This window comes from Diceros bicornis, chromosome X (genome assembly GCF_020826845.1).
Source record: "Diceros bicornis minor isolate mBicDic1 chromosome X, mDicBic1.mat.cur, whole genome shotgun sequence".
NCBI lineage: Eukaryota > Metazoa > Chordata > Mammalia > Perissodactyla > Rhinocerotidae > Diceros > Diceros bicornis.
Genome location: NC_080781.1, coordinates 18,480,551 through 18,505,548, shown reverse-complemented (window position 1 = coordinate 18,505,548; position 24,998 = coordinate 18,480,551). Strand labels below are relative to the sequence as shown.

At 39.7% G+C, this 24,998-nt stretch overlaps 1 protein-coding gene across 2 annotated transcripts in view; it reads right to left on the bottom strand.

Annotated features, from left to right (window-relative positions):
* PHEX (phosphate regulating endopeptidase X-linked) overlaps positions 1-24,998 on the bottom strand; it is a 184,677-nt gene that overhangs the window by 57,638 nt on the left and 102,041 nt on the right. For both annotated transcript variants that reach the window (XM_058535572.1, XM_058535573.1), the window contains exon 13: positions 5,236-5,313. In XM_058535572.1, coding sequence (XP_058391555.1) covers positions 5,236-5,313 — 78 coding nt within the window. The remainder of the gene's footprint in view (positions 1-5,235; positions 5,314-24,998) is intronic.

Here is a 24,998-nt window from a genome sequence, read left to right as displayed (position 1 = left end):
TTCTTGGAAGTCCTACTCTGGATGCCAAGCACCAAATGCCACAGACTAAATGGAAGAATAAAGCTACTACCCCCCCAAAGGCGAGGAACAAGTAATAAGGGCAGAACAAGGAAATGTGTTCAGCTTCTCTATAGGATCAGTAAGTACATGTTGATAAGACACTTCATAAGCCAATAGGAAGTATAGATTCTAGAACACTTTTTGTTTAAGTTAAATCCATTTCAAGATACTCAGAGTTATATCCAAATACCTAAAAGAAAGATTTTGTTAGGCACCCAAAAATTTTCTAAATACTTAATGGAATCCAGATTTTATATTTATGTTTTCCCTTATTTAAATAGCTAATATGCAAGATTGCTGTGTTTAGATAGCTTTGCCCATAAGTAGTACGTGTGTATACATATATACATATGTACATACAGGGGTGGTGTTCAAAATGTTTAACAACCTACATATATGGTACACTGTGGAAGATGCAGTTCCCACAAGCAGCCACATAAGGGTGACTCTGAGGGAGTGCCAGCTAGCACAGCAGCCGGAAACCGGAATCCCTGTTGCCACCACCAGCGGTAAGGAGAGGTCCTGGTCTGCTCTGGCCAGTGGAACACTCAAGATAGAGGCCAGTGTGGGGGAGTTACAGAGGGCTAGCTGGCCACTCTTGGCTCTCCAGGGCCATGGTGGCCAGATCACTTGAGAGAGCTGAGGACAATGTACTATTTTTTTTAACAAATAGTACAGAATAGTTTCAATATTTTAACAACGTGTTTTTCTGGAGCATTCCACCTAAATATCACCATACTCTTGCGTAGTGGCAGTAGCACTTTCTGTCGTTTATACACGCACAAAACATACAGACAAGTGTTCCACTGGCTAGAGCAGACCAAGACCCACCCCAGAGAATATTATGTGGGTTCACACATCTATGTATCTCTACGTGCATATTTATATGTTTATGTATGTGTGTGTGTATCATTCACAGAAACATTGATCTTCTCTGAAATTCTCCTAAGTAAATGGAGGCCAGCTGTGATTCTGACTTTAGCCCCTACTGCAATTCTCCATTGGCTTTCACAAGAATGAGTGAAGTGCCTAATGGTACCAATTATTTATCTATTGTCTCTCAGCTATATGTCTACCCTTTAACTCTGTTCTATAAGGCTGGGGCTGGGAATCTGAAAACTACGTTTCCCAGGCTCTGTTGCCAGTTGGTTTCCTGCCAATAGGAGGCACTGGGGGAAATCAGCAGGTAGCAGGAGGGGAAAGGATGCTGTGTTTGTTCTCTTTCATTCTCTCTCTCTACTCTTTCTTCTTCTGACAATGACTCTGGAAGAATCTTCAGTCCCTCCTCCACAGCTCCAGCTCTGGAGTGCTGGTTCCTCCTCTGCTCTCCTATCATCTAAGTGATGATACCGTCACCTCCTCCCCTTTGTGCCCCTAGACACAGGAGTGGTAGCTGCTTCCTGAAGTTATTAATCTCTGGTTTACCCCACCTTCTCAATTTTTGCCTTCCAACCTATTTCCTGTATTAATATCCTCTCTTTGAAATATCTAGTGTGGGGGCCGGCCCCATAGAGTAGTGGTTAAAAGTTCAGCATGCTCTGCTTGGGTGGCCCAGGTTCGCAGGTTCAGAACCCGGGCGCAGAACTACACCACTCATCGGCCATGCTGTGGCGGCAACCCACATATAAAGTAGAGGAAGATTGGTACAGATGTTAGCTCAGGGCTAATCTCCCTCAGCAAAAAAAAAAAAGAAAGAAAGAAAGAAAAAGAAATACCTGGTGTGGTTTTGGCTTTCCCAGCTGATACAGAAATCTTTCCAAAAATGGTATCAACTCACTCTTTTTTTTTATTGAGGTAACATTGGTTTTTAACATTATATAAATTCCAGGTATATGTCATTATATTGCAACTGCTGTACAGACTACATCATGTTCATCACCAGAACTCTAGTTGACATCCATCACCATACACGTGCCCCTTTCGCCCTCCCCCTCCTCCTTCCCCCTGGTAACCACCAATCTGCTCTCTGTATCTATGTGTTTATCTTCCTCAAAAAAATTAAAAATAGAACTACCATATAATCCAGCTATTCCACTTCTGGGTATTTATTCAACTCACTCGTGAGTCTATTTCCATCAAGGATCAATGAAGAAACACTTTAGAATGCTAATTTGAAAATGGACTCATGCCTACCTTTTTAGGCTAACTAGTAGGCTTTCCTGCACAGTACTGGGAGTGCACATAAAGGGCATTTCTTTTCTTCTTGCTCTTGTCAAAAACTACAGAAAGATTGTTGTTCAGAAATACTTGGCAGGGCATCTCAGTTTACCTTGTCATCCTCAGAGGGAAAAACAAACAATGTTTCTCTAATCCTTCACATTTGCCTATAAGTTCTTTTCCATTTGTTCTTATCTCCACATGAGGTTCAGTTTCCAACCTTTCTCCTTGACCTTCATCTGATCCATTACCTAATCTCTATCCTTGTTCCTTTTGCGTTTTGCCTGATGAATCATACCTTCACTTGCATCAAATGAAGTAAGCTGTTTTTCATTTGGAACAGCCTCTCATGCTCACAGCTTGTATTACCAGACATTTCTCATAGGCCCTATAGTAGTCTTTATCTACATGTTTCTCAAAACTGAAAACACAGTCTCATTGTGTACCAGCAATACTTTAGTCCTTTTGCTCTTAACCTCAGTGTCACTCTTACTATCTATCACATCAAGCATCCTTTACCTATTTTCAGGTTCGGTTTTATTCGTTTTTCCTATAAGTTTCTGAACACAAATGTATTTTTATTTCATGTATTTGGATTTTTTTCACTGTCTGTTTTTTAAACTGTTAGAAACTCTTGGGTGTAATTGTGTCTGCTTTGGCAATGTGTCAGATGAAAGCCATTTCTTCACAAAAATGCTTAAAGATCTTGGTGTCTAACGGCTTCAGTTCAGACCCTGGAGAAACAAGGAAACATACCCAACACTGCATCCTGTTTGGCATCTGATTTCTTTTCACAAAAGATTACTGCATTCAGTGAATCCTTAAATTTTGGGCATTCACTTTAGACCACGGCAGACTGCCAACAAAACTTGATCAACTAAATATTGTGAGTGAGCTCTGAATGCTATCTTATTTGATTAAAGCTTGAGACTGTTCCCTCTGTATAGCTTTTAAATCAATTTGAGGCACCTGGATACTGCTTGAGTTAATTCATGATGACTTTTCCAAACCAAAATAATCTACTGTCATAAGTGCAAATTGAAGATGTCATAACTAACACTTAGATTGTGCTTATTGTGTGCCAGGGCCAGTTCTAAATACTTTAAATATGTTAAATTATCTGATCCTCACAGCAGCCCTATAAGGGAGGGATTATTATTATCTCCATTTTGATATGAGGAAACTGAGGTACAGAGAGGTTACATAACCTACCCTACGTGACACTGCTAGTAAATGGCAGACTGGCGATTTAGCTCCAGGCGCTTTGACTCCAGGGTCCATGTTCATACCCACTACACCAAACTGCCTCTCCAACCTTCTCGTCTGTATCCTTGACTTGGAATATTTGCCAATCACATGTAATTATCCAGGTTCTCCTTCTAAGGTACTTTGTGCCGTGGTGATGCTCTTCTTAGCAGTAACAGTTCTCACACTGATCCATAAAGTAATAGCTACCATTTATAGGGAGCTTACTTATGCACCACACATTATGCTAGGTGCTTTTACCTTTATATAACCTAATTTAATCTTCCCAACAATACTAAGACTTGGTTATTATTATCTCCAGTACCCGGATAACCAAAGGGAAGCTAACTGGAGCTAAGTAACCTGCACAAGATCAAACAACTAGTAAGTGGAAGATGCAGAATCACTCCAGAGCCTGTGTTGTTAACCACTTGACAATATGACCGTCCCTCTTCTCTTCTCCCTTCCCAACCAGCTCTGGGAAAGCGGCTCCCAGCAATTCTTCAAACCCCCTCCTCTGTTCCTCCAGTGCAGCTGTCTGACAAGGACCCTGCAGAACCCTTTCTCTGACTACAGGCAGAGCTTCCTGGGCCCAGATTTCAGTCCTGGCTCTGACACTCTGCATGGCACTGAGGAAATCACTTAACTTCTTTGAGTCTCTATGTCCTTTTCTGCAAAATGGGGATAAATACTGTCTATTTCACAGGATCACTGTGGCCCTTAAAAGATAATGTACATGAATGTGTCAAGTGCATCAGTATTTTTAATTATCATAATAATAGTGAGATTTTTCAGCATCAAAACAACGTATAGCAAGATAAGCTGTCTGAGCTTTGGGATATGGTGAAGCATAATTATGTTCCTCCGTAGCAACTGGATCAATACTTTGGAAGGCCGTATCTTGGAGTCTAATGGAGAAACTTTCTAACTAAAGCTTTCTCTCGCTTTTGAATAATCTTGTAAAATTTTGATTTTCCTCTACAAAGCTAGGATTGCTTTCATAAATGTAACTTGTCAAACTATAATTTTAGGAAAGAGCTATACCTCAGAACCATAGTTATTTAAGGAATTCCAAAAAACTACTTTTTCAAGAAAATCTAGTGAATGGTAAAAACAGGGGTTTCTGTGAGGAAGAAAAGTTCTTTATCAGAACCATTTGTAGGAAAGGAAATAACAGTGGTTGTGATTAGAAAGGCCAGTAATTAATACATCTACTAGAAAATACATGTCCCAAAATATTGGAATAACAGAGAATTATAACTGTTCCTCCATCAGCAACTTACTGCAAATATATAGGCCAACTCACAATAAATTATAGAGTCATACGTATATGCACTTAATTTTCCAAAACACTCATAAAGTTTAATGAAGTTAACTCCCAGCAGGCAGATTTATTACTAGTCATTTAATATGAATGAAGTACATAAAGACTGTTTAACAACAAACATCATGCGTTCACCATTAGAACATGCCTACTAGTTGTAAAATACTCAATTTGCTTAATTCTTTCCTTTATGATCAAATTAGACCGAATCCAAGTCCATTTGCTTTGGACCCACTCAGCTATGCATTCTTTCTGACACCTCCCTTATTTTGAATCTTCTAAATCTCATGATATGGCTGGCATATTGAGGCTCATATCTAGCCAAGGAATGAATCAAAAGTGGGTGCTTTCTGGCACCACCAGGTTTAATTGTTTGGACTTGGATTAGCTGAAAGGCACGAGGCCAGTAAAACTTGCCAGTAAAAAAATACAGTAAATTTAGCACTTACTGCCTTGAGGTCTTCATTAACATGAGTATCATTCATTATAAACTCAGGATAGCCAACTTTTGCCAAAACAGCTCTTGCCTATAAAAAGGAAAAAGAAAAATAATGTCAGAGTTTCAGCACTTAAATCATTAATAATCACAGGACGTAGGAATGCAACCTTCATCTGAAAACTCTCTTTAATGAATATCTGCTACATGCAACCCACTGTGAAGGGGAAAAAAAAATTAAGTTAGTCCCTGCCCTCAATATACTAAAAATATAGTGAATGTAGCAAATAAGTACGTAGTACAAGATAAATAAAATAAAGGTTTTAATAGAAATAGACAATATTATCAAAGTCCAGAGCAGAGACTATTTCTTCATGAGGAAAATGCTTAATGGGGAAGGTGACCAAACTGAGTCTTAGAGAAGGGTTGGGATTTCAAAATGAAGAGTTGAGAGGAAGGACATTCCAGGAAAGTAAGCAGCAGGGACAAAGACAGGGAGGCGGAAACAAAGAGCATTTTGGAGAGATGGTGAGCAGCCTGCTGTAGCTGGACTAGGAAGCACAAGAGCAGAAAACAATACGGGAAAACCAGCTTAGGCCAGATCACAGGGATTCCTGAATGCCATGCTAAAGAGTCTATTATTCTATTTTATAGATAAGAGGAAACTAAATATTTTTAGCACGAGTAAAATGAGATGAGTCACCCTTCAGCGAGATTATCCGTGCAACATTGTGAATGATGGCCAAGACGCCAGAAAGATTGGAGGTAGGGTGTCCAGACTAATTTAAGATGCGTCATAACCATCCTTTAAGAGACATACTAATTATTCCCTGTGTTTTGCAGCATATAGGGAACGGATAAAGAAAAAAATCACCCTAGGCACATATAAGGAGCCTCCACAGCAGGGGCTGGCAAACTATTTGGCCCCTGAGCCAATCTAGTGTCTCCCTCCTCATCAGTTTTTATAAAGTTTTATTGGAACACAGCCATGCCCACCATTTACGTGTAATCTATGGCTGCTTTTGCACTACAACGGCTAAGTTGATAGTTGTTACAGAAACTCTGTGATCCACAAAGCCTCAAATATTTAGTACCTGGCCCTTTATAGAAAAACTTTGCCAACCCTTGCTCTAGAGAAACTTTACAGTTCCACAAGAAAATTTGTTTCTCCTCTCTCCCCAGACTGCGGATTTCACAAAAACAAAAGAGTAGTTTATTTAAAGAGTAAGTACATTGTCGGGGGTCTGCCCCAACCCCCTCGGATCCCTTTGATCACTTCTGTACATGCCTCCCCAGCATTGATGTTCTTTTTCTTTTCTAATAGCCAGCACCTGAGACTCTTTGAAGGCCTCCTAGGGCACTAGAGCACCTTGCCTGCACTGAAAACAGTTACTTCCTGGGGGGTTATCTGCATTCGGCCCCTATCCCCACGCCACTCCCACCCAGCAGCCCTCAACCAGTGACTGACTGTAGCAGGAGAATGAAAGCCCAGCTCCTTTGCCTCAATTCAGGACACAGTGTGAGGGATAATTTGCACGCCCGAGTTCCCACAGGATCAGGCTGTCCGAGACTTCCCCTGAAACCGTACCCTTGCCCGTCTCTCACCCTCCCCTATGTGGCATCCCCCACTCCCCTGCTGGTTTCTCTTGGGAGCACTTGTTGAATAAATCATAAATCACTTGCACACGAATCCTTATCTCCAGCTTTGCCTCTAGAAGACCCAAAGTAAGACACCAGGCAACCCCAAACACGTTGGTTTTATTCCAGTAAAGCAAAACCAGTGACCTTTGCACATGGCTCTTGGTAACGAGTTTTTTCCTTTAGACCCTTTCAATTTTCCTCACTCAAGAAATAAACAGAATAAGGTAGTACGTTTTCCTTATCTTCCTTGAGATAATTCAGATATTAAATATCAGCAGATACCTGAAACTCCAGACTCAGAGAGGAATTTACAAGTGCCATAGGACACCATCATAATGGGTTTTGCTCTTCCAGAGACTCAAATATAGCACAGATCAAATTCTGCCTTCAAAATCCCGTGAATTACACTGAAAGCCTGATGTGACCCAGATAGTAGATAACCAACCAGAGGTTACAACCCTCTCCCACCACCAAACAATACGTCATATGTCTACAGTTACCTTGTTCCAAGATTGTTCTATTTCCCTCATTGTATTTAATTCCTTACTGTATTTTATCAGCTCACCACAAATCACATGCATAACTATAGCAAATAAAGAGCTCCAGATAGTTTCCAAAAAATAAAGAAATATATAAGCTGAGTCATCCACAATTGTTTTCTGAACACTAATCTTTCTGGAGCATGCTGGTGAATTATGCATTGTTTTTCAAACCTCACGCTCTGGGACCCCCACTGCACTATGGAGCTTCACAGAATATATTACCTCCTGCACTGTATATGCAGGTCACTGAATCCTTTCTTATTATTTATTTAGCAACACCATGACTTGAAAAGAGCCAGAACAGATACACTAAGAATCCCTATTCATCTCCCAAGGACACATAGATAGAATAAGGTAATAATACTAGTAGTAACATTGCCAACTTCTGAATAGAGTGCTCTTCTTCCCAAAATGTGCTGTGTATGTATGCTTCTATTCAAACTTAAATGCTCCTCCTGCCAGAGAGTCTGCTGTCAATTCCACATCATTCTACCCCACTCTACTCTACATTCTCCCCTGAGAAGCTTCAGAACTACATCTCCCAAAATCCCATGGGGCATGGCTCCAGGTTAGACTCTGCTAACGAGAAGCACTCATAGAGATTTGAAAGTTAGAAGAGAAGGAGACATCATTTATTCATTCACCATTGGTAGCTATGTGCAGGCACAGGGACATCTGCAAACAGCAGATATAGAGCTTTGCCAGCAGCTTCCAGGCATTCTCCTGAGAAGACTCATTCTGTGTTTTCTTGAATGAACTCTAACTGATAAACCCTGTAAGCCAAATAGTGATCACATCACTTTTTAACTTTTTCAGAATGGGAGAAATGAAGCACCAACAGTTTGATGGTTTATTTAAGGGCAAAATATTAGTGAGGCAGGCCTGAAATCAATTACCCCACGGGTCACCTGGACAAGAAGGAAAAACAAGTCCTACTGCAAACACTGAGAGAACAGTTGTATAAATAGATCAGAGACTGCATATTATGCCTTGCAAGAAATATTTCCTAGGCTGCTTGTGGCTGATCAAAAACCCGAGTTTTCTGTAACCAGTGCATGTACCTCCATCTCTTGTTCACACAAACCTCTAGAAAGGGGCTGCACATGACAGCTGGACCTCCTTCTTCAATGGAGGAGGCTCAAGCCGCTGCTGATCGTCACTACCTCTGTGACCTTAGGCAAAGTACTTAACTTTTCTGAAGCAAATACTGCCTATTGTCTACCCAATATCTATTCTCCTTTCCTTCCCTCACTATCTGACCCCAATTCTGCTCAGGGTGACAAGGATCCCAACGAAAAATAGCTGCATTGCCCAGCTTCCTTTGCAGCTACAGCTGGCTATGGGATGAGATCCCGGCCAACCACATATAACAAAGTCCTTGTTTCACTTCTAGGAATCCATTTTAAAAGAGGGCAGACTCAGCTAGCATGTGCTTTCTGCCTTTAGTCCAGGGTTTCTTAACCTTAACACTGTTGACATTTGGGGCCAGATAATTCTTGTTGTGGGAGCTGTCCTGTAGACTACAGGATATTTATCAGGATCTTTGGCTTCTACACACTAGATGCCAGTAGCAACACCCCCTCCCCAAGTTGTGACAACCAAAAATGTCTCCAGATATTGCCAAACATCCTCTAGGAATAGAATTGCCCCCAAATGAGAACCACTGCTTTAGCCTTTCCTATTCTTCCTTCCTGTAATGCTGATGCAATGCCAGAGGTAGAGCAGACATCTTGTAACCACAAGGCAACAAACATGAGGAAGAAATCTACACGCTACAGATGCTGGAATGAAGAGTTGATGGAATCTGGAGCCTAACATATCAAGCCTAAACTGCCTCCCTTTACCCTCCATGACATGAGGAAAATAAACCCCTTATTTGTTTGAGGCACTACATGTCATGTTTTCCATTAGCTGTAGCTGAATGTAATCCTAACACCTTCTCTTTTTCATCAGATGTAGTTAGAGAAAAAAAATAGCACCTACTTCATAGGGCTGTCTGCAAAGATCAGGACAACATTGCACATAAGGCACTTTTTTATGCCTTGATCCAGAGTACATGATGAATAAATGTTGACTACAGGCTACACAGAGAAAGTAGAAAAATGACTTCTTCCAAGAATTTGAAATAACTGTTGTATGCCTGTTTGGAGGGTCTTTCAGGGGTGCCCAGGCCAGATGACATCTTTAACCAAATACCTGAACTCCCCTGTGAGATAATGTCACTCTCTTTAGTCATAGGTCCAATTTCACGGTGCCACACAAAGTGGCGAGAGAGAAAGGCCGTTGAAGCAACTCTGTGATCAATGGGGAGACAGATGTGTGCACGAGATTCTTGGAGCACGATAGAAGATTTCCTGAGCAAAGTCAGACTCTAGGAAAGAGCCAGGGGAACCCAGGCTATTCACAGTCCCAAAAAAGTCTGAGGATTCTTTTGGGTCACTATTTGCACACCTCAGAAAACAGACACAAGAAACATTATGAAAGCTTATTCTAGAAAAGATCAAAGAAAAAGGTTGCCTTTAGTATTTGCCATCTTGGTTTCCACCATCCCCCCTTTTCTCTTTCCTGTATCTGTTCCTCCTAACACCTACCAGTCCCTGGGTGTTTATACCACTTGCTCTCCGATCATACCCAAATCAGCCTTTCCTTGTCAATACACTGTGCTCCAAAGTCATCTCCCCCTTCCCTCCTCCATCTATCAAAACTGTTATTCCCTCAAGGCAGCTAATTCATGGGGGCTTCAAACTAATTTATAATAAAATGTGAGTGACTAATAGCAATCTAATGTATTAACCCTGGAGAAATATCTGCATTTAAAAGAGTAGTTCATTAACCAAAGGGATAAACACAATTGTAAGGAAGGTTTTTGTAGCTGAGAGAACCTTCGTTCTGGTACTACTCAAATTAAGCCAATGGGGCCGGCCCCATGGCTCAGCGGTTAAGTGTGCACACTCTGCTACTGGCGGCCCGGGTTCGGATCCCGGGCGCGCACCGACGCACCGCTTCTCCAGCCATGCTGAGGTCACATCCCACATACAGCAACTAGAAGGATGTGCAACTATGACATACAACTATCTACTGGGGCTTTGGGGGAAAAAAAAAAGGAGGAGGATTGGCAATAGATGTTAGCACAGAGCTGGTCTTCCTCAGCAAAAAGAGGAGGATTAGCATGGATGTTAGCTCAGGGCTGACCTTCCTCACAAAAAAAAAAAAAAAAAAAATTAAGCCAATGGCCTATTCCACGTAATCACCTTTGTTTTCCCCACAAGGAACACAGTAGCAGGCACATAGTAAGTGATCAATGCTTAATAAATACTGATTCATATAATGAGTATTTTAGTTGATAAACCCACCGTGATCAATGTCAACAATAGTATCAGAAAATATGTAAGGTTATAGTCTAACCAAGAACATCATCCAATGCTGTTCACATCAAGGCACATTTTCATCTTACCAAAGGAGAAAAAAACCGGGGGGAGAAAAGAGAGACTTTCTGAGAACCTAGGGAACTTTCTGGAAAATAGAGCAATGTTTAAACTCCATTGGAATTGATTCTGGATGACAATGAAAACTACATTTTTTAATATAAGCTATTTCAATCAATCAACAAATACTCACTGAGAATATACTCTAGCTCAGGATTCTCTTCAGTGCTAAAGGAGCATAAAAATATATAAATGATCCATGGCCTCACTGTATTTTTATAAAGAAACTGAGAAAAAACATTCTATGACAAATTGCCATTATTGTGACTAAAAAGTATCAGCAGTACCTTAATTTTCTAAGCCTCTTTGTTCTTCAGTTTCCTCATCTGTAATATGTGGATAAATTTACTTATAATACCAATACAGTGAAACAGAGAGTTCAAAGAAGTATTTGTATAATAAAGGAATTGGGATAGGAAAACTTAGATTACCTAGATCAGGGGTGAGCAAACTTTTTCTGCAAAGGACCAGATAAAAAATAGTCTTGGTTTTGCAGGCCATATGGTCTACCACAACTGCTCAACTCTGCTATTATACCTAGGAAAGCAGCTATAGATGACACATAAATGAATGACTGTGGCTGTGTTCCAATAAAACTTTATTTATAGACACTAAAATTTGAATCTCATATAACTTTTATGTAACATGATATATTCTTCTTCTTTTGATTTCTTTAAACCATTTAAAAATGTAAAATCCATTCATAGCTTATCAGGCATACAAAAAGAGATAGCATGCCAAATATGGCCCAAGAGCCACAGTTTGCTGGGCTGACATAGACAATTCAATGAGGGTAGATTGTTCATTGAGTTGCCTCAATTAATGTCAAAGAGCCTAGTACACAGTAAGTGTTCAACAATGCTTGTCAAATTGATCCATGCTGAACAGTGTGTGAGATGTGCGTGTGCACGTGCATGCTACTTTTTATTTGTTTTTGTTTTGCTCTTTGCTATTACTAACACGTACATGCAAAAAATCTTAATTGTTTGGGAGTCTATTCCTTGCCCTAAAGTCCCAGGGTTAGAACTTTAAAAATCCCAATTAATTTCTGTGGAAACAACACAGAGTTGATAAAGATTATTACTTTGAGAGAGACAGAATAGCTATCACAAGTGAACTCAGAAAAACAGGGAACACTGAAAACTTAAAACACAACATGATTTAAACTCTCAAGTTACCCCTCCTTCCCAGAATTTTCCACAAGGTACACTACAACTTGATAGTGCTGGTGGGAAGGACAGAACCAAACACAATTCTGCTTTATTCGGCTGTGAACTCTATATTTTTACACAGATGACCAAACTGATTTAAAGATTGGTTAGGTTGACTGCTTTACTCCTGAATTTTCAAAGCCACTTAATATTAAGCTGACCGGCAGAAAGCAAGACGGAAAGCTCATTTGTTTTAATCCCCACTGACTTGGCTATTTAAGAGAGTAAGGTAAATTCTCAAATGTCTTCCATGTATTACATCAAAGGAATTGCTTTAATCACTTAATTAAACAGCTTTGTGTTTCCTCTATGTAGTTAAGTCTCTTAGCATATTTTTTCTTTTTTATTAATTTAACCAACACAGGAAAAAAAATGGAACAACTGATGATCAAGCACCCTTTTACAAACAATTTATAGTGCGACTTTCTTAAGCTTCCAAGGGCTTTGAAAGCTTCAGTCAGGCTTAACCACGCCACGGCCTCATTTTCTCTGATGAGTTCTGTAATAACTATCAAACATCAATCAAAATTCTGAGCTTTAAGCACCCGGAAGTTCAGGAGACTATACATGAATTACACTATCCTTCAAAAACAATGGCAGTTTCCATAATGCCAAACAAATGATTGACTAGTGTAGATGCCTTGGCTGAAGATATTATCCTAAGCAGACCTAATGGTATTGATGAAAATTTGCCTGGGGAACAAACTTTAATATCCTTTGAGGCTATCTGGATCCCACAAATAATAACAACGCAGTTATCTGACAAATCAAATTTTATCTTCTCGATAAGAATGGCACTGATTTATTATGAGTCTTCAAAAACTTTAATTCTGAGAATTGTTTCTGGGTGTGGTTCTCAGGCTTACGCATCGTGCTGGGGTGGAGGATAGATAAGTGCCCGCATGAATCAGCAGGCTTTATAACTGCAAGTCATAGCTCTGATTTTAAAGAGATGGAAGACAGGAATGCTCAGATTTCAAGTCTTCTATCCTTAACCCTAAGTAATGTCCCTGTATAGCAGACAATCCCCATTTCTCTCCGATATGGACAACGTTCTAGGAAAGTTCCAAATATTCCAAATTATAAACCAGCTCCATCCATCCATCCTCTCTCCTAAAAATACCAATTCGATGTATCTTGGAAGTGGGCAGTTTTCCCAGTTTGAAAAAAGAAACTACTCAGGCACAGGTAAATTATAATTTAGCCATAATGGCACTAAACATTTCCCTGGTGTCTTTGTGCTGGTCCTCTCACTTGGGTGAGCATGCACCCAACAGAGTTCAAGAAAGAAACCAATGTTTGGATTTTCTTAGCAAATAGATGGAGCAGGGAATAGCAATAGAGTTAAGAACCCAAAACCATCCCATGATTTATCCATAAAACAACACATCCCCCTGAGGATAGGAGCAATATTACCTTAAAAATAGAGGCCACTCTCGTGTATTCCCTTCAAAAAGGAATAGGAGAGTGGCCAGATCATATAATTATTTTAAAATCAATGTCTTTTTATTACTTTCAATTATAAGTAATAAACTGCTCACAAAGTTTTTGCAAATAGAACAGCTGCTAGACATGCTCAAATGAATATACTAAGCCTCAATTAGCTAAATCCATTTATCCAGACGTAGCCAAGATGCTAAAAGCCCAAGAGCCGGGAACAACCCTATATTATAGCTAGGCTTTTATATAGGCCAAAGTAAATATTTTTCTCTGTACCACACACAGGGCTCTACATCAGGGGTCAGCAAACTACAGCCTGTAAGCCAAAACTAGCTCACCACCTGCTTTTGTAAATAAAGCTTTATTAGAACACAGTGAAGGGATCCAGAATATTCCACTGTGGCAGAAGAATTACTTTCAGCCAAAGGCATCTGAGAATCAACAGATGCAGGAAGAGACTTTCTCTGCACTCCCATTATCTGCCTAAAAGCAGAGCCTTCCAAAAGAATTCCACTGTCATAAATCCCCCTCAAGGGAGGTTTCCCGTCCCAGGGGGAAATAGTGACTCCAACCACCAGAGATGAGAAGTCAGCACCAGGATGAAAAACTGCATGAAGAGACCTTACTAAAACAAACCTTACCTTTCATTAGTTTCCCCCAAATATTTCTCAGTCAATTCTCACCATTTATTGTCCCTTGAAATCCTAATTCCCTCATCTTGTTAAGATGATGTGTAAGACCCAAACTCTCAATGCTTCTTTGAGCTACATTTTCTGTGAGCCCCCACCTACTTAAGGGAATAAGCTTTGTCTTTTCTCTTGTTAATCTGTCTTTTGTCAGTTTAATTCACAGGCCTCCAAACACAGAACCTAAAAAGGGTAGAGGAAAAGCTTTTCCTCTCCAACAACAGCCATACTCATTTGTTTACGTATTGTCTATGGCCACTTTCATGCTACAGCCACAGAGTTAAACAGCTGCAACAGAGACCATAGGGCCCACAAAGCCTAAAATATTTACTATTTGGCTTTTTGCAGAAAAAGTTTGCCAACACCTCTTCTACATAAGAGGTTTCCAAATTTTTCAAAAATAATAGTAAAGATAGCAGGGGAAAAACAAGGAACAAAGGTTAATCTTTCTGGACAATTTCATCAAGATACAAACATGTGATTAAACTTGTAATAATGCTTCATGTTTTGTTGAGGTTAATACCTGAATTTTAAAACAGAGCCAGCATACAAATATCAACTAGAAATGGGAATTAATACCATGGAAAAAATCAATGCACTTTTTGGGAAAAAGGAAAAAAATGCATACGAATTATTAAAAATCATTTTCAAATGTCAAGATTCAAAGGGCTTAGAAATGCACACGTAACATCTAGTCCCTAACACCTAACATTTCTCAGATAAATTTGTCAGCTACTTCATCCTTTTTCAATTGTTAAATTACTTAAACAGGAGGCAAGTTGGAGATTAATTTAAATAAACATATCCCATTCTCTCAGCAACAGTTCAACTGAGTGGGAAATGTCGTCATTCTTTCCGTTAAGGTCTACCTCTGACATGAACAATTCTTTACTAGCCTAAAAAAACTTTTGAACTACCTCCCTCATAATGTGGGGGGAGAGATCAAATGAGATAACTTTGCTGAATTATTGAATTAGACAAATGTGAATTGTCATATCATTTTTTTAAAAGAGGAAGATGCTATATAGGGCCCACATAAGCAATGCTCATCCATATTGCTTATTCCTTTGACATTGAAGTCTTCTAGTTCAGGGCTTCTCGAAGCTTTGTTCTTGGACAGGCAGCATCAGCATCACTTGGAAGCTTATTAAAAAAACATGCACATTTGTGGACCCACCTCAGACCTACTAAGTCAGAATGCCTCTGAGTTGCAACCTAGGAATCTGCATTGTAACAAACCTTACCATAAGGCAGGGTTTCTCAACCTCGGCACTACTGACATTGGAGCCAAATTATTCTTATTTGTGGGGGTCTATCCTGTGCATTGTGGGATGTTTAGCAGTATCCCTGGCCTCTACCCACTAGGTGCCAGTAACTCTCCCCCTCTCCTTCCCAGTTGTGACCAAAAATGTCTCCAGACCTTGCCAAATGTCCCCTGGAGGTACAATACCACCCTGAGTTAAAAACTACTGCTGTAGGGGATTCTCATGCATGTTCAAGTTTGAGACACTCTCTGCTCTAGATTGTGGTACTTGTCAAGGTTTCTGGACCCACTTCTGAGAACACCTGACATTGTATTATCCATTCATGAGAAGAGGACTCATCCACTCCTTCAACACCCTTAGGCATTTCACTAACAGTCACCACTATTATGCCATTAGGAACACTCTATGGAAAAAAACACCATGAACTTCTCTCCTACCAATTTTTGAATGTGCCTCAGGCACTTGCAGTTCAACCTAATTTCTGGCCAATGCCACCTAAATCTCCTAGGATGATAGGGGCAAAGAATTAATCAACAATTAGAAAATGTTTTGCAACTATAAGTCACGATACAAATACACCCCAAGATCTCAGAGATGTTTAGATTAAAAGTTCTAGGAGCTGGCCCGGTGGCACAAGTGGTTAAGTGCGTGCGCTGCGCTGCGCTGCGGCAGCCTGGGGTCAACCAGTTCGGATTCTGGGCACGCACCGACGCATCGCTTGTCAAGCCGTGCTGTGGTGGCATCCCATATAAAGTGGAGGAAGATGGGCATGGATGTTAGCCCAAGGCAAGTCTTCCTCAGCAAAAAGAGGAGGATTGGCTGATGTTAGCTCAAGGCCGATCTTCCTCACCAAAAAAAAAAAAAAGTTCTAACAACTGAGCAAACAAGCTCTCGGCTGCCATGAACACCCATAGTACCACTGAGGCCCAGAAGCAGGGAACACAATCCTTGGGGTGTGGGGGAGCAGGCGGCAGTGGCCCTGAGCCCCCATTCGGTAGGAGACCCCACAGGGCCACTGCAATCCCAAGGAGTGACCCAGGCTTGGACAGGCACAGCTGACAGGGATTGTGGCAGCGGGCTCAGATTACACAGCTACTACCCTCCCACAAGTGGCAGGAGGCGGAACCTGCATCCAGAAACTATCACTATGCACTGGCACAAATCCACTCCATCAAATAGTATAAAGAAATTTATTAATACTCCAGACCAGAAGGAAAAAGACAAACACCCAGAAACCAATCCTGAAGGCATGGAAATATATGATCTAAATGACAAAGAATTCAAGACAGCCATCATAAGAAAACTCAATGAGCTATAAGAGGATTCTGAAAGACAGTTCAATGAAATCAGGAACCAAATTACTGAACAGAGGGAATTCTTCACAAAAGAGATCGAAACTGTAAAGAAAAACCAAACAGAATTGTTAGAGATGAAAAACACAATGGATGAGATAAAGAAAAATCTGGAGTCCTTACACAATAGGGCTGATAATATGGAGAACAGAATTAGCAATCTGGAGGATAGGAACAGAGAAATGCTTCAGATGGAGGAGAGAGAACTTAGACTAAAAATAAATGAAGAAATTCTCCGAGAAATATATGACTCAATTAGGAAATGCAACATAAGGATTATAGGTATTCCAGAGGGAGAAGAGAGGAAAAAAGGAGCAGAGAGCCTGTTCAAAGAAATAATAACCGAGAACTTTCCAAACCTGGAGATGGAGCTGGAATTACATGTAAAATAAGCCAACAGGACTCCTAATTACATCAATGTAAAAAGACCTTCTCCAAGGCATATATTAATAAAGCTGGCAAAAGTCAACGATAAAGAAAAAATATTAAGGGCAGCAAGGCAGAAGAGAATAACCTATAAAGGAAGCCCTATCAGGCTTTCAGCGGATTTTTCAAGAGAAACCTTACAGGCTAGGAGAGAGTGGAATGATATATTCAAAATTTTGAAAGACAAAAACTTTCAGCCAAGAATACCATATCCAGTGAAAATATCCTTCAGATATGATGGAGAAATAAAAACTTTCCCAGATAAACAAAAGCTGAGGGAGTTCATTGCCACAAGACCCCCCCGACAAGATTTGACCAAGAAAGCCCTCATACCTGAAAAAAAAAGAAAGAAAGGGTTTACTAAGCCTTGAGGAAGCAGATAAATAGGCAGACAACATCAGAAATTGCAACTCTCTATCAGAACAGATTAGCAAACACTGAATTATAACTCTAAAGATAAAGGAAAAGACAACATCAAAAATAAATATTATCACTTCATTTTAACCACAAATTCACAACATATAACGTAATAAGTTGTGACAACAACAACATAGAAGGGGAAGAGGAAAGGGATGAAACCTGCTTAGACTAAGGGAACACGAGGCTATCAGGGAATGGACCATCTCATCTATGAGATCTTTTATACAAACCGCACGGTAACCACTAAACAAAAAATCAGAATAAAAACACAAATGATAAATAAAGAGAAAACCATCATAGAGAGCCACCAAACTGAAGTAGCAGTCCAAAATACATGGGACAAGAAAAAAGGCAAATACATAACAACTGAAAAACAAGAGATAAAATGGCAGAATTAAGCCCTCATATATCAATAATCACTCTAAATGTAAATGGATTGAATTCGCCAATCAAAAGACACAGAGTGGCTGGATGGATTAAAAAACAAGACTCGACAATTTGCTGCCTCCAGGAAACACATCGCAGCTCTCAAGACAAAGACAGGCTCACAGTGAAGAGATGGAAGACAATACTCCAAGCTAATGGCAAACAAAAGAAAGCAGGTGTTGCCATACTTATATCAGACAAAGTAGACTTCAAGATAAAAAAGGTAATGAGAGACAAAGTGGGGCAATATATAACGATAAAAGGGACACTCCACCAAGAAGACATAACACTTATAAATATATATGCAGCTAACACAGGAGCACCAAAGTACATAAAGCAACTATTAACAAACCTAAAAGGAGATATCAACAACAACACAATAATAGTAGGGGGCCTTAACACCCCACTTACATCAATGCATAGATCATCCAGAAAGAAAGTCAATAAGAAAATAGTGGACTTAAATGAAAAACTAGACCAGGTAGACTTAATAGATATCTAGAGAGCACTCCATCCAAAAAGAACGGATTACACATTCTTCTCAAGCGCACATGGAACATTCTCAAGAATAGACCATATGTTGGGAAACAAGGCAAATCTCTATAAATTTAAGAAGACTCAAATCATAACAAGCATCTTTTCTGACCACAATGCTATGAAACTAGAAATCAACAACAAGAAAAAAAGCTGGGAAAGTGACAGAGATGTGGAGACTAAACAACATGCTACTGAACAACCAAAGGATCATTGAAGAAATTAAAGGAGAAATCAAAGAATATCTGAGACAAATGAAAATGAAAATACAGCATACCAGCTCCTATGAGATGCAGCAAAAGTGGTCCTGAAAGGGAAATTCATAGCAATACAGGCCCACCTTAACAAACAAGAAAAATCCCAAATAAGCAATCTTAAACTACGCCTAACTGAATTAGAAAAAGAAGAACAAACAAAGCCCAAAGTCAGCAGAAGGGGGGAGATAATAAAAATTAGAGCAGAAATAAACAAAATTGAAACCAAAAAAAAAAACAGTAGAAAGGATATATGAAACAAAAAGCTGGTTGTTTGAGAAGATAAACAAAATCAACAAATCCTTAACCAGACTCACCAAGAAAAAGGGAGAGAAGGCTCAAATAAATATAATTAGAAATGAAAGAGGAGAAATCACAATGGATACCACAGAAACACAAAGGATTATAAGAGAATACTATGAAAAACTATATTCCAACAAATGGGACAATCTAGAAGTAATGGATCAATTCTTAGACTCATACAACCTCCCAAAACTGAACAAGAAGAAATAGAGAACCTGAATAGACAAATCACGAGTAAAGAGATTGAAACAGTAATCAAAAACCTCCCAAAAAATAAAAGTCCAGGAACAGATGGCTTCTCTGGAGAATTTTACCAAACATTCGAAGAAGATTTAATACCTATCCTTCTCAAACTATTCCAAAATTAGGAAGATGGAACACTTTCTAACATATTCTACGAGGTCAACCTCACCCTGATACCAAAGCCAGACAAGGACAACACAAAGAAGGAAAATTACAGACGCATATCGCTGATGAACATAGATGCAAAAATCCTCAACAAAATATTGGCTAACAGAATACAGCAATACATTAGAAAGATCATACACCACGATCAAGTGGGATTTATACCAGGGACACAAGGAGGGTTCAACATCCGTGAATCAATCAATGTGAGAGACCACATTAACAAAATGAGGGATAAAAACCACATGATCATCTCAATAGATGCAGAGAAAGCATTTGACAAGATCCAACATCCATTTATGATAAAAAAAAACTCTCAACAAAATGGGTATAGAAGGAAAGTACCTCAACATGATAAAGGCCATATATGATAAACCCACAGCCAACATCGTACTCAACAGGGAAAAACTGAAAGCCGTCCCTCTGAGAACAGGAACAAGACAAGGGTGCTCACTCTCGCCACTGCTATTCAACATAGTGTTGGAAGTTCTGGCCAGAGCAATTAGGCAAGAAAAAGGAATAAAAGGAATCCAAATAGGCACTGAAGAAGTGAAACTCTCGCTGTTTGCAGACAACATGATTTTATATATAGAAAACCCTAAAGATTCCATCAGAAAACTAGTAGATATAATCAACAACTACAGCAAAGTTTCAGGGTACAAAATCAACTTACAAAAATCAGTTGCATTTCTATACTCTAACAACGAACTAACAGAAAGGGAACTCAAGAACACAATCCCATTTACAATTGCAACAAAAAGAATAAAATATCTAGGAATAAATTTAACCAAGAAGGTGAAAGACCTATACAATGAAAACTACAAGACATTATTGAAAGTAATCGATGATGACATAAAGAAATGGAAAGATATCATGTACATGGATTGGAAGAATAAACAGTTAAAATGTCCATACTACCTAAAGCAATCTATAGATTCAACGCAATCCCAATCAGAATCCCAATGACATTCTTCACAGAAATAGAACAAAGAATCCTAAAATTCATATGGGGCAACAAAAGACCCCAAATAGCTAAAGCAATCCTGAGAAAAAAGAACAAAGCTGGAGGCATCACAATCCCTGACTTCAAAACATACTACGAAGTGATAGTAATCAAAACAGCATGGAACTTGTACAAAAACAGACACACAGATCAACGGAACAGAATTGAAACCCCAGAAATAAAACCTCACATCTAACGGCAGCTAATCTTCGACAAAAGAGCAAAGGACATACAATGAAGAAAGGAAAGTCTCTTCAATAAATGGTGCTGGTAAAACTGGACAGCCACTTGCAAAAGAATGAAAGTAGACCATCTTCTTTCACCATACACAAAAATTAACTCAAAATGGATCAAAGACCTGAAGGTGAGACCCGAAACTATAAAACTCCCAGAAGAAAATGTAGGCAGTACACTATTCGTCATTGGCCATAAAGGGATCTTCTCGAATTCCATGTCTACTCGGACAAGGGAAACAAAGGAAAAAATAAACAAGTGGGACTTCATCAGACTAAAGAGCTTCTGCAAGGCAAACGAAACCAGGATCAAAATGAAAAGACAACCCACCAGCTGGGAGAAAATATTTGCAAACCATATATCCGACAAGGGGATAATCTCCATAATATATAAAGAATTCACACATCTGAACAACAAAAAACAAATAACCTGATCAAAAGATGGGCAGAGGATATGAACAGACATTTTTCCAAGGAAGATATACAGATGGCCAACAGGCATATGAAAAGATATTCAACATCATTAATTATCAGGGAAACGCAAATCAAAACTACACTAAGATACCACCTTACACCCATGAGAATGGCTAGAATCACCAAGACAAAAAACAACAAATGTTGGAGAGGATGTGGAGAAACGGGAACCCTCATTCACTGCTGGTGGGAATGCAAACTGGTGCAGCCACTGTGGAAAACAGTATGGAGATGCCTAGAGAAATTAAAAATACAAATACCTTATGACCCAGCTATCCCACTCCTGGGTGTTTATCCAAAGAACTTGAAATCAACAATCCAAAGAGGCTTATGCACCCCTATGTTCACTGCAGCATTATTCACTATAGCCAAGACATGGAAGCAACCCAAGTGTCCATCAACAGATGATTGGATAAAGCAGCTGTGGTATATATATACAATGGAATACTACTCAGCCATAAAAAAGACAAAATCGTCCCATTTGCAACAACATGGATGGACCCAGAGGGTATTATGTTAAGTGAAATAAGCCAGACAGAGAAAGACAAACACTGCATGATCTCACTCATATTTGGAATATAAACTAACACACGGACAGAGAGAACAGTTTGGTGGTTACCAGGGGGAAGGGAGTTGGGGGGTGGGCACAAGGGGTGAAGGGGCACATTTATAGGGTGAGTGACAAACAATAATGTACAACTGGAATCTCACAATGTTATAAACTATTATGACATCAATAAAAAAAATGTTCTAACAACTTTTCTCTCAGTAACTTGGCAAAATCTATTTTTAAGTAGTTTGAGGCAATCTAAAAAGCCACATTAATACAATTACAGTTCACTGAAAAATTAGCACGCAATCCAGTTTGAAAGCTAAAATCAGTCATAGTAGGGTAATATTCCATTTAATTATAAAGATTAATTCAACCTTCATTTATTTGTGCATGTGTTTGGTCTTTTCATTTTTCACAGAATACCCAAGATTCAAATACCATCTGGTAGAATTGCCGCACAAGTGTCAGCAGTATCTATTAGAGTCGCGGATTTCATTTCAAAGTAGGATTGATAAAAGCACAAGGGGAGGGAGGGAAAAGAGTGAGGTGGAGGCAATAGGGACTCAATTAAAAAATGAAGTCTGCCACCAATCTGACGGGACTGCATCACTCGCTCTCCTTCGTTCCCTGCCACGCCACCTGCACCAACGGTCCCAAATAACAAGTCGTGCCATCCCCATTTACTGTATTTTCTGAAACAGCCAGGTGAAGATTCAAGCAGTGTTGTGAACAACAGTGTGAACTCTAATTGACTTACATCCACTGTGTTTTTCAAAAGGTATGTTACAACTTCCTTAAAATATGGCCTTAGTCACACGGTGATTAAGATTCTCCACTTTTTTCATCGTAACATCCATTCAATAGTCCACCTTTTATTGAATGACTACTAAATTGCCAAATAAGCACTGCAGACTGGAAAACATCTTTTTAAATTTATATTAAGTTATAACATACACAAAATACACAAATATTAAGGGTAGGAGTCAAAGACTTTTTTAAACACACACACACATGCCTGTGTTAGTAGCTCTGAGACAAGATTTAAAACATTTATAGCACCCAGAAGGCTCCCTTGGGTGCCTTGCCAGTCAATAACCCCTCCACCCCCAAGATAACCACTATTCTGACCTCTGTCTCCAGAGATTATCTTGGCCTGTTCCTGAACTTAAAAAAAAGAGTATGTACTTTTTGGTGTCTGGCTTCTTTCACTCAACAGTACATCCATGAAATTCATCCGTGCTGTCGTACATAGCAGGAGTTGAGATACACAGTTTAATAAATTGCACTCCTGTCATCAAGGAGTTCACAGTCAGCCACATATGGAGAATAGGATGCCAAAAGAAAAAAAGCCGGCTAGAACAATGAAGAGGATGGGATGGGACAGGATGTGAAGCAAAGGAAAGGACCCTGTGAAAAGGTCCTCTTCAAAGAGGAGATGTCAGAGCTCAACAGAATTAGTAACAACAGAAATAACATTTTTAATAATAACAAAAGTAATGCTCTTCGCTGAACCCCTCCTATGGACCAGGTACTGGGCTAAGTGCTTCACTTCCTCATCAGGTCTATATTTTACCTTAACTCCACTAGGTGGGCACAGATCATCTCCAATTCACAGCTGAGGGAGCTGAGACTCAGAAAGGGGAAGTAGCTCTCCTCAAGTCTCACAGGCAATAAAGGCCAAAACCAGCTTCTTAACCCAGATTAATTTAGCCTTAATCCGACTTCAAAAAGCCCATGTTTTCCCAACATACATCATCTTTTGAGGGATGGAAAAAAATATTCTATTATATAAATATTATTCATTTTTATAAATCCAAATGAACTGAATAATGTGTAATGCACAGACCACCTCTGCATCAGTAACCATATTCAACATGCCAAGGCAAATAACATTTTCAGCTATAAGACTGACAAGACACATGCAGACAGAGTTTAAGTATACTTTTAAGAAGTTCTCTGTCCCTCCCTAAAAACCATACCACTGAGCTTTTGGTTCTGGGCACCAGTGGGACTAAAGTTTGACTGAGAGGCCCTGGCAGACCAAGACTTAGCCAGGAGGGGAGGTCAAAACAGAAAATGAAAGACAAGAAAATATTTGCAGTCTGGAAATATCAGAACATCTATTTTTCAGACTAGTCGAGGTAATGAGGTAAATGAGATTTCACCAAAGGGAGGTTCCAGGGAATGGGGCCCCAGGGAGAGAAGGTTGTCAATCTCATGGAGGAGATCCACTGGCAAAAACCACCCTGAGAAATGGAGACTAGCACGAGCACCCCTGGCCCAAGGATTTCTGGCCCTCATCCTCTCATTTCAAAAGAGGAATAATATCTCTCCCTTAGGGACCTTTGCACTATCATAATGACAAATAAGAGCTAGTTTCAGTTTTGAATCAATTAAACTCAAAACTTTGCTGAAGCTCAACCTTCACTGGCTCTGGAGTTAGAAATGCAGGAACATACCACAAGCAGCAGACCAGGAACATTGTACATTACTCCAGAAGCCCATGAGATGGAATATGGGCCTTCTGAGCAATGAGTCCTTGGTTTCGAATTTGGGTCCCCCAAAACTGACAACTTGATCTTGCATTATCTGCTTTTAAGAATATATTATCAGCAACATATAACTTTCTGCTGCCATAATATCCATACATATGGGTATCACATATGTCAATGTGAATTGCATGGATCCAAGTGCCTTGCTGCTCTCTGCCTCTCAGAAAGCAAGAATACCAGCCTCCATCCCTTCAGACTAAACTCCAGAGGTGAGTGGTGGAAGACAGATAAAGGAAATGCAACCCAAAGCCACCCTCTGCCTGCATAGTTCAGACCTGGTTATTTATTCTGGGATGCCTGTGCACCACCTTTTGGAACAAGTCCTAGTTCTCTTTTGATCTACCTCTGAAAAGGTAGTCTAGGGAAGGAAATCAGACAGGCCATCTATACTCAAGGCAAAGCAATGAGCCACAGCCAAGGGACAACACTGGCTGTTTGTAAACAGCAGCCTAAATGTCATCATCAATTATTCATCATTCAACAAAGCCACTGAGTATCCTCTTACAAAACCACTTAATTCTTACTCAAGATTCAGCCCAACAAGAGAGGAAAGCAACAAGGTGTTGGTCAA